The following is an 11,347-nucleotide window of genomic DNA, read 5'->3' on the forward strand; positions in this document are numbered from 1 at the left end:
TATGGTCACTATACCATTGCTAAAGCAACATCTAATGGTGTCCTAAGACTTTTGCACAGTACTTTATATGTATTATTATTAAAGACTACGTTTTCCCCTTTAAATATGATCTAATCCAAGGCTGTACAGTACATAACCAGATCCTGTAATGATTGGGTTAAATCAAGACAACACTGCTGTATAAAGTGGGCTCTAAATGAGCTCTAAAATACCTCTCCATCTGAAAAAGCAAAAGCAAGTAATGTTACTTATATTGATTTTGTAAACGTAAACAATACTGACTTACCGCGAGTATCCAGATAACAACGATGATTAATGATAATGATGATTATATCATTTGTCTGTGCTAGGCCCAAGAAATCATCTCACCATAGTAGCAGCAGATACAGATAAAATAATAAAAACTCCTATCTTTACATCACTAAAATGAAAAAAGAAGCCGCTTACAGACGCTCACCTCCACACATGTAATTGTAAACACAACGCTGATGTCTTCACTTCCAGGTCAAGAAGAAGCTGTCAATCAAAAACTCAGTAGCCAATGAGAACACATCACTGCTGGCCCCGCCCCTGTGAGAGATTTGTGCCAGAAAGACGAACGAAAACTCTGGGATCGTAAACGAAAACTTCATAAGCATAAATGAAAACTCTGGAAATGCTTTTGTAAGTAAAGATCAGTGAAAGAAAGAGGAGAAACTGTTAGAAAAACAAGCAGTGTTATTCATTATTTTTGGAACAAATGTAATTCGACGATTACATTACTTTAAATGAGTCTAGTCCTCAAGGTTATGATTATCGACACAATCCTCGACAGAAAGGCAAAGGGGGAGGTGTTGCTGTAATTTATAGTAATATATTCAGAATCATTCAAAAGAATTTCAAATATAATTCCTTTGAAGTGATGGTGCTTTATGTAACATTATGTAAGTTGACATTTGTGCTGGCTACTGTATACAGGCCACCAGGACACCATACTGACTTTACCAAAGAATTTGCTGATTTTCTATCAGAGTTAGTACTGGCTGCGGATAAAGTCCTTGTTGTTGGTGATTTTAATATCCATGTAGATAATAATAAAGACGCATTTGGATTGGCATTTGCAGACATTTTAAACTCTATTGGAGTTAGACAACACGTGTCAGGACCCACTCATTGTCATAATCATACCCTAGATCTAATACTGTCGCATGGAATTGATATTGATGCTGTTGAAATTCTACAGCAGAGCGATGATATATCAGATCATTATTTAGTTTCATGTAGCCAAGGCTACAAAACCACCACCCAGCCATAAATTTGGTAGAACCATCACTTCTACCACTAAAGATTGCTTTATAAATAATCTCCCCGAGCAGTTTCATCACCTTAGTATACCTGACAACTTAGAAGAACTCGATGCTGCAACAGAAACTATTGGCTCTCTCTTTTCCAGCACATTAGATGCAGTCGCTCCTTTACGTCCAAAGAAGATTAAGGAAACTAATCCAACGCCGTGGTATGATGAGCACACTCGGGCTCTAAAACGAGCTGTGAGAAAAGCCGAACGTAGTTGGAAGAAAACAAAACTAGAAGTTTTTCGCCTTTCGTGGAAAGAAAAAATGATTGAGTACAGAACGGCTATAAGAAATGCTAGATCTACTTATTTTTCAAATCTCTTAATAGAAAACAAACATAATCCTAGGTATTTATTTGACACAGTGGCTAAATTAACTAGAAACAGAGATTCAACTGCTGACGTTTCCAAAGAGCACAGCAGTAATGACTTTATGAACTTCTTTACTTGCAAGATTGACAATATTAGAGAGAAAATTAAAAACATGCAACCGTCTACAGTTTCGCTTCAGACAGTGCACTGTAGTGTCCCTGAGGTAAAACTAGAATCATTCGCCGCTATAGGAGAGGAAGAATTATCTAAACTTATCAAATCATCAAAATCAACAACATGTATGTTAGACCCAATGCCGACTAAACTACTGAAAGAAATGCTTCCAGAGGTCGTAGGTCCACTTCTTGATATAATTAATTCATCTTTAACACTAGGATACGTGCCAAAAACTTTTAAGCAGGCTATTATTAAACCTCTTATTAAAAAACCTCAACTAGATCCGAGAGATTTAGTAAATTACAGGCCAAACTCGAATCTACCTTTTCTGTCAAAGATACTAGAAAAGGCAGTTTCAACACAACTGTGCTCCTTTTTAGAAAGAAATGGAATCTGTGAGGATTTCCAGTCAGGATTTAGACCATACCATAGTACTGAGACTGCTCTCGTTAGAGTTACAAACGATCTACTCTTATCATCCGATCGTGGCTGTATTTCTCTATCAGTGTTATTAGATCTCAGTGCTGCTTTTGACACTATCGATCACAACATTCTTTTAAAAAGACTTGAAAACTATATTGGCATTAGTGGAATTGCTTTGGCATGGTTCAAATCTTACTTATCTGACCGTTATCAGTCTGTAGTAGTTAATGAAGAGATGTCGTATCGATTACAAGTTCAATATGGAGTACCACAAGGCTCAGTACTAGGACCGTTGCTTTTCACTCTGTACATGCTGCCCTTAGTAGAGATAATTAGGAAGCATGGTGTTTTCACTGCTACACTGACGATACTCAGCTCTATATTTCCTCGTGCCCTGACGAAACCTACAAATTCACAAAACTAACAGAATGCATAGCTGACATTAAAAGCTGGATGACAAGAAATTTCTTATTATTAAATTCAGAAAAAACTGATATCTTAATCTTTGGACCAAAAACTTCCTCACGAAAAAACCTTGAATACTCTCTAACACTTGACGGGTGCTCCATTAAATCTTTGTCCTCAGTTAGGAACCTGGGTGTGCTCTTTGATACCAATCTTTCATTTGAAAGTCATGTTTCCAGTATCTGTAAAACCGCCTTCTTCCATCTAAAAAATATATCTAAATTACGTCATATGCTCTCAATGACAAATGCGGAACAGTTGGTTCATGCATTCATGACCTCAAGACTAGATTACTGTAACGCTCTACTGGGTGGTTGTTCTGCTCGGCTTTTAAACAGACTACAGTTGGTCCAAAATGCGGCAGCTAGAGTTCTTACTAGAACCAGAAAGTATGACCATATTAGCCCAGTTCTGTCAACATTACATTGGCTCCCTATTAAACATCGTATAGATTTTAAAATCTTGCTACTTACTTATAAAGCTCTAAATGGTTTAGCTCCCCAGTACCTAAGTGAGCTCTTAATGCATTATAGTCCTTCACGTCTATTGCGATCTCAGAATTCAGGCCAGTTGATAATACCCAGAATATCAAAATCAACTGAAGGCGGCAGATCCTTTTCCTATTTAGCACCTAAACTCTGGAACAATCTTCCTAGCATTGTTCGGGAAGCAGACACACTCTGTCAGTTTAAATCTAGACTAAAAACACATCTCTTTGCTCTTGCTTACACATAACACATTATCAATACATTAACATTTTTCAAATCCGTTAAAGGATTGTTACGCTGCAATAATTAGGTCGGCCGGATCCGAGAACATTTCCTATAACACTAGATATACCTGTACATCAGAATAAGAATGGCATCTACGCTAATATCAGTCTCTCTGCTTATCCTGAGGTTTGCCGGGTGCTGGATCCAGGCCGTATCCAGATCAGATGGAGAACCTGTGTCTGGACCTGACTACAACGTAGCCCAGGAGACAATGGGCCTACAGATCCAGTTCTGGCTGCATCTATAATTCAGATTTTTAATCCCCGTATCCGCTTACATATATTTATATATAATCTATTTTTAATCTCAATAATAAAAATGTATAATTCAGATTTTGATCTCCATATCCATTTACATATATTATATATATCTTCCAAGGATTTTTTTCCCTCCTAGGACTTTTTTCTCAGTGTTAGCATGCTGGGTTTTTCTCCTAGGGGGTTTTTTCCACCCCTGGGAGTCAGCCGACATTGGCTTAATGTAGCACCATCTTGTATATGTTACATATTACCACGCTTGCTTGTACAGCTTATTTTTAACCACTTCTCTTTTTTCTGTGCTTCTAATATGTAAAGCTGCTTTGAAACAATTACCAATTGTAAAAAGCGCTATATAAATAAATTTGACTTGACTTGACTTGAATTCCATACTTTTGGTGCATAAGATTGGTGCACAAACGATAGTTCAGGGAGGTCTAAAAACACATGAAGAGAAGTGTTGGGATTACACAACATCAGCAATCACAGACATTCGCGTTAGACTGGATTAGTTTTCTCAGAGCACTGTGGAGTTTGAGCAAATTTGCTCTGGAATTTTTATGGAGGTTGTCTGAGAAAAACATAGACAGGGCAGATTAGAATGATATTCTGCACTCATTTGAAATTGACTTATGACATTCTATGACATGAAATTAATCTAAATTCATCAAAATCGTATGGGTGTGGTTGTTGTGGTTTGTGATCAAATGGGCACCAGCTGCTGCAGTAAATGTGGTGTATTCAAATAACTTTTAAAATATCCTTTTATGTTTACCTCTTTAAATGCCTATTTCCCGCTGTGTACAGTTGCTCTGAAGCCACCGGGTTGGCAATGCAACCGTGCTTGGGCCCGCCATCACTGCTTGCAGCTATATTTATTATTCTTCTCCAAAGTAAATCGCATTTTTGAGGGCTTAAACATGCTCGAAAACTCATGAAACTTTGCACACGTGTCAGAAGTGGTGAAAATGTATGTCTGTTATGGGTCGCAGCTTTAGACGTGCCAAAATGGCTCGATAGCGCCATGTAACGTAGTGCCCCTCTCTCTACATTTCACATAGATTTTGAAATTCGGTACACACATTTAACAGGAAGTCAGATATTTTGAATTAACGTGCCATTTTTTGCCATTTCTAGACGTTGTACTTTAACGAACTCCTCCTAGAGCTTTAATCAGATCAATGTCATATTTGGTCAGTCTAATCTAAAGGCCTTTGCGACATTAAATTGTGAAGATCTAGAGTTTTCACTGAAGGGCGTGTCCGTGGCGGTCTGACAAAGTTTGATGTTTCGCCATGAAACAGGAAGTTGTTGTAACTCAGGTATACAATGTCGGATCTGCCCCAAACATCACAGTTTTATTAGAGTCCTGACCTGAAGACATCTATATGACAATATACAGTTACCTGGGTGACACAGGAAATGACATGTTTTACACTGTGATTAACTCCTCATAGAGATTTAACCAGATCAACATAATATGTTGTCAGTTTAATCTTAAGACCTTAGCGATGATAAATCTCAAAAATCTTGAGTTTTCGCTGAAGGGCGTGTCCGTGGCGGCCTGACAAAATCTGATGTTTCGCCATGAAAGAGGAAGCTGTTGTAACTCAGGCGTACTATGTCTGATATGCCTCAAACTTCACATGTGTGATAAGAGTCCTGGCCTAAAGACATCTATATGACAATATTCAGTTAGTGTAGTTCTGTAATTCACTCCCAGTAACACATTTCAATATGCAAGGAAGTACCAAACATGCTAGAGACACGTTAAATCATGCAACCCTTGGCTAAGTGCTAATGTATGCTATTAACGCCACGAAACAGGAAGTTGTTGTAACTCAGGCATACAATATCCGATCTGCTCCAAACGTCACACATTTGATAATATTTCTGACCTGACCACATTTATATCGCAATATTCAGTTATGGTCAAAGCGCCACCTGTTGGCAACAGGAAGTGTGGCACTTTGAAATGACTTGGCCATAATTCTCCTGTATTTACTCGATTACATGCATGTCACCCACTATTCACTCTTTTCCTAAGGCCAACGGGTGGCGGTGAGCCCGGGTGCGAGGGCCCTTTCATCGCTGCTTGCAGCTTTAATTTGACTTATTTTCTATATTTGTCTCTGTGCATTTTTACATTTGTTATCAGTTATCTCCATCAGACTAAAATGGATCAGTGAAAGTATGTTACTGTAAATACAGTAACTCTATTTGTAAGAAAAGCACAATAAAGTATTTATTAAAAAAAACAACAACTGTAAACCACTTGACACTTGATTTTTCACCATGTGACTAAAATCTAAATAAACAGCAATGGCAAACAAAGGGTAAAATTATGAATAGGAAATAGATGTGCACATAGATGTGTCTCTCGCACGCTGGACTATGGTGTAATTTAACCTTGGCTCCGACCGGTCCAGAGAAAAAACAGACACTCTGACATCTTTATTACCATCCAGGTAATAAAGAGGGCCCAATTCGTTAGCTCTGGGGACATCAAAGGGGCCCCCCCATGGGGGCTACAGGCCAGATCACATTCCAACACACACCACACACACACAGACACACACAAACATACATCATTGACTGTATATGTAAAATACAATTATGCCAAAATGTACCCATCCTGTATATTAAGTACACATATGCTTCCTAGTGTTTAGAATTAGTTTAAATGACTGTATTTGTGCTAGTGTTAATTTTAATGATGGAATTTGTCTGTAAACCATAACTTCTTTTTTATGCATTTCTGATTTGTCGAGTTTGATCTTGTTTTAAAGCTCTGGCTACCGTTCATTCACAGAGATTTGCCACATAACTGACAAATGCATTGTTATTTTTGTTTAATGATACTGTGAAGAAAGTACTCCATCTCGAAATCCAATCTGATAGTCATCAGTATGCAAATTCACCTAGGACAGTGTTTCTCAACCCTGGTCCTGGAGGACCCCCAGCACTGCACATTTTGAAAGTCTCTTCTTTCTGACATACTAATTTCATGTCTTGGAGTTTCTTCTAATGAGCTGATGAGGTGAATCAGGTGTGTTTGATTAGAGAGACAAAGACAATCTGCAGTGTTGGGGGTCCTTCAGGAACAGGGTTGAGAAACACTGACCTAGGAGACCAGACAAAGGGAAAAGCTTTCCCGCCAACTTTGCCCTATGTCATTGGCTATTCCACCTCAAGGATGTGTGTCGGCTTATCTGTCATAAAAAGAGGAACACCAGAATTCTCCTGTGTGTTCTCCCGATTGCCCTGAATCATCCATCGCCCACTCACGCACGTCCCTCCCGGACATCACGCCGACCGCGCTGCCATCACACTCATCCCTCGGGACCACCATCTTCAGCGAAACTTTCAAACTTCCAAGTCCTCAGTTCAAACCTCCCACGGAACGGAAGAAGCAAACGAACTGCACCAGCGCTAAAACGAAACTCGACACATGAAACTCGACAAACAAAACCAATGCAAGTATTGCCGTTTCTCAATCTCAGATAGTGAAACTGATTTCCGTGCTGGCCTCAAGGACTGTTTCTAAGTTTTGTTGCTTCCCTTCTCTCTTTCCTTTCCTCTACTTTCACTCTTGTATATATTTGTATATTCTGTATTTAGACATATAACTTCTGTAGTAGTAGTTTGTATATATTAAACACGTTATTCGTGCTCAATTGTTCTGTTTGTTCATTCATCCAAAAACCAAGTCACTTTAACGTTTTTGATCATTTTATGCTTTGATGCTATGATAGGAATTTATTCTTGTGGCCAAAGAATAAATCCGTTTATAACATCCTGGAGGAGCTGGGGTTTGCTGGACAAACAGTTTCTCTAAATAATTATTAAACCAGAACTAATCATATAGGTGATTGATTACAATTCGTTGTGGTCAATTCACAATATATGTTTAATTGCCCCTTGGGTCGATTTATGAATCATAATTTATCATAGATTTTTATGATTTATTATAATTCATATAATTCAAAACAACAACTCAGGATGAAAAATTGCAAAATTATTAATTTTGTAAATATCTTAAGTATTTTCCTCTGCATTTTTTCTTTTTTCCTTGCACTCTCTGACAGAACCTATGAGTAATAATTAACAAAGATAAAAACACAGCTTACATTATGGTACTGTAAAACAAGTTAATGTCAATGTTATCATTAGTGCATAAATCTACTTTCCCATAATCTAAGGCATTCTTGCTTGTGAAAAGTTGTAAATCAGGTTAAAAATTACATATTACATACACAAAAAAGTAGCTTTTTGGATTTTAATAGGCAAATACTTCGGAGTCTAAGGATGGATCATTATTACAGTGATTATATTTCTATAATGTTATATGTTTGGCAATGATTCTTTTAACCCTAACAGAGTGTATATATTTTCATTTCTTTAAACAACCATGTAGGAAGACATATCATTGTCACGGAAAAGAAGACTGGATACAAATGCAAGTTAATATCTCTTTAATAGAGTTTCACGCCAGGTAAATAGACAACAAACACACAGCAGCAACACAGACAGCAGGAGAGGGGTAACACAGGGACTTCGATGGGCGATGAAGTGTCCGTGATGAATGATGGTCCTGAATGGTGAGTCCGTGTGTCCGTGTGAGTATCCGTGCATGAAATCCAGAACGAGTAATCCAACGAGACAGACCGGTAACGGAACAGCGACGAGAATCCAATCCAGGAACAAGAAACACGAGAAACAACGGGACAACACCAGGACTTCAACAAACGATCTGACAAACATGAGACGAAAGACAAGGCGTTATATAGGCAGGTGTAATGATCCACAGCTGCCGCTGATCAGCAATCAGCGGCGACGCCCACACAGAACAATCAAGTGACACATCCTAAAACCTACACACAGACAACAGTATGAGACAGCGGATTAGTGAACCGTGACAATCATGGCCATACTCCAGGATGACAATGCCAATATTCATCAGGGTTAAAATTAAGCAGAGAGCATAAAGAATAATTTTCACACATGAATTGGCATCTCTGAGTCCTGGCCTTAACCTCAGTGAAAATCTTTGGGATGTGCTGGAAGAGATCTTACAGAGTGCAGGATTTTGACCACAAATTGATTCACTTCTTGATGGAAATAACATTTATTTCCATCAAGAGGTGCATTAACTTTTGGTTCAAGATCTAAAAATAAATAAATTAAAAAAGCTTTGAGTCTAAGTTTTTTTCTGTTGAGATCAACGTAGTGCCACAAATGTTGTAAATAGAGATAAACATCTACTGAACCTGGAACATCCCTTTAATTATGATTAACAATTAACTTGAACTACTTATTTATCTGAAGCAATATAAATCAAGTACAAAAGACAGTAAATCAGGACACTATAAAAGGAACATGAGAGGCTGTGAGGATGACAGAGCAAGAGCTGGAAACAAACATCAGTGAAGAATGAAGGCTTTAGTATGTATACTGCTGCTGTTGGAAACCTTTGTGTTTGTCGTCCAGCAGCAGGTAGATGGAGGACTCAATGAGAATGAGATCAGTCAACAGATCAGCTCTGAGGACGGAAGACAGAATCCACCTCAAACAGACACTTTGAGAGCTGAAGCTTCAACTGACAGACAACAATACTGCGATCTGGGCATCCCTGACATCCATGCAGCACTGAGAGAACTGACCGCCACCGTTACAGAGCAGAAAGAAAACATCAGAGAACTGACCGCCACTGTTACAGAACTGAGGGATGAGATGAACAAGAAAGATGAAGGTACCTCACCAAAACATTCACTCTTTTATCAATGATCCTCAAAGTAAAACATTCAATGCAATACATTGTATAGTGTAAATGTCAGTGTAAAGTTGAGTGTATACTGTGTAAATTGTGTTATCTATTAAAATAATCAGTGTAAATGCTTTATTCCTTCACAGAAATTTCAAATCTTACTCTGAGTCAAGTGGAGGAGTTGAGAAAGGAAAATAGAGGTGAAAGTATGCTTGAATGATGTTAAATAAATTCACTGATATACAGTAATATATCACAATATTGCTTATGTTTTTCAATAACAGACAGAGAAATAGCTTTTTCAGCTGCACTGATGGAATCTAGCTATGGATATTTTGGTCCTTTTACCACTGACATCACACTAACCTACAGGAACGTCTTCACAAACATAGGGAACGCCTACAACCCAATTACAGGTAATTGTCAATGAAATGGAGTCATAAAACTCAGTTTATAGTAATGAAACCCTTCTGCTCCATTCAGACCTCTCTGCAGTTGTGTAATGTGTATAAGAGAATGAAATGATCTGCCATCTTTCAAAACTATTACACAGTGTGTTTGGTAATTGATCAATCATACAGGAAACAGCTGATTCTGTATCTCTTGTTATTTGATTTAGGTATTTTCACAGCCCCACTGAAAGGAGCGTACATGTTCAGAATCAATGTAACTGGTCGTCGTGGAATTCATTCAAGTGCCTCCATTTATAAGAATGGAGAGAAGGTGGTTTCAGGACATGATGAGCAGGCTCAGGATTGGTTAAACTCCTCAAATGGAGTTGTTTTGATCCTGGAGGTTGGAGATGTTGTCTATGTGAGACTTTGGTCTGGTAGGAGGTTATATGATAGCGTGAATAACTACAACACTTTCAGTGGTTTCCTGCTGTTTCCCTTAAGAGAACAGGAGATTTGCAGAATGTGATTTCAATCATTCTGAATCTTCACCATATGAATTAAGATGAAAATTATGAAGAATCATTAACATATGAACCTGTATTAATGAGGACTAATGTGTGTTTGAAATTTGCAGTAGATTACTGTATAAAAGTCAGTAGAATACACTATATTCATAAATTCTGATCTGTCTATACATGTAAGTTTGTATAACGAGTTTCAGCACTGAGACAGACAGGACCCATGAATATCACATGTGACTCAAAAGTGTTTTGTTAAAGTAGTACATCTAATCATTTTAAATAATACCGTTTTAAGTGTATTTTTGTTTCTGATTCTTGATCTGTATCTCTTCATCCTACATAAATAAATAAGAGAATAAAGAGACATTGTGTCACTTTCTTTTCCTCATATTTTCATGAATATTTCATGAAATGCTTGCTTTGAAACACTCATGATATCATATTTATCAGTCCCACCTGGATTATTATTATTATTATTATTTTGTGGGCCTAATTTCCTTATGATAGGCAATATAACCCAAAATCCTATAGACTAACCAAATCATAACTAAACAAATACTTGTCTATAAGTACAAATTTCTCAATTAATTAATAATTAAGTAAACAGTTTGTTCTAATAAAATTAATAAATATGTTCTAATAAATAAATATACATTTATACAACAGTTTGTTTTGGTTCTCTAATCTAATTGACTGAGATCCTTTTCCAGCCGTGCAATATTTTCCCAGTATCACTCCACTTGCAACGACTGTCATGGTGAGTTTTTTAGGCGAGAATGTAGTTATTTAGACCTAAAATCTGTGATTCGCATATAAACATAGCACATATTTTACAATTTGTTTTGACACTTTCTCAGATGTGAGCTCCAGGCCGTCAGCGGCCATTCAGTGCTCATGAACCCACAAAGAACAGCTTCATCTCGG

General features: G+C 37.6%; 1 protein-coding gene across 1 annotated transcript; it reads left to right on the plus strand.

Annotated features, from left to right (window-relative positions):
• Window positions 1-9,044: 9,044 nt before the first annotated feature.
• LOC125245142 lies at window positions 9,045-10,463 on the plus strand. Its single transcript, XM_048155630.1, has 4 exons — window positions 9,045-9,492; window positions 9,654-9,707; window positions 9,792-9,923; window positions 10,127-10,463. The coding sequence occupies exons 1-4, from the start codon at window positions 9,174-9,176 to the stop codon at window positions 10,426-10,428; spliced, it is 807 nt and encodes a 268-aa protein (XP_048011587.1). The 5' UTR covers window positions 9,045-9,173; the 3' UTR covers window positions 10,429-10,463.
• Window positions 10,464-11,347: the final 884 nt, after the last annotated feature.

This window comes from Megalobrama amblycephala, linkage group LG14 (genome assembly GCF_018812025.1).
Source record: "Megalobrama amblycephala isolate DHTTF-2021 linkage group LG14, ASM1881202v1, whole genome shotgun sequence".
Lineage (NCBI taxonomy): Eukaryota > Metazoa > Chordata > Actinopteri > Cypriniformes > Xenocyprididae > Megalobrama > Megalobrama amblycephala.

Excerpts from the sequence above, each read along its gene's own strand:
- LOC125245142 (XM_048155630.1), top strand. The coding sequence starts at position 9,174 with ATGAAGGCTTTAGTATGTATACTGCTGCTGTTGGAAACCTTTGTGTTT. Across the intron at positions 9,493-9,653 it reads GATGAACAAGAAAGATGAAG|AAATTTCAAATCTTACTCTG; the intron begins GTACCTCACCAA and ends ATTCCTTCACAG. Across the intron at positions 9,924-10,126 it reads CGCCTACAACCCAATTACAG|GTATTTTCACAGCCCCACTG; the intron begins GTAATTGTCAAT and ends TATTTGATTTAG.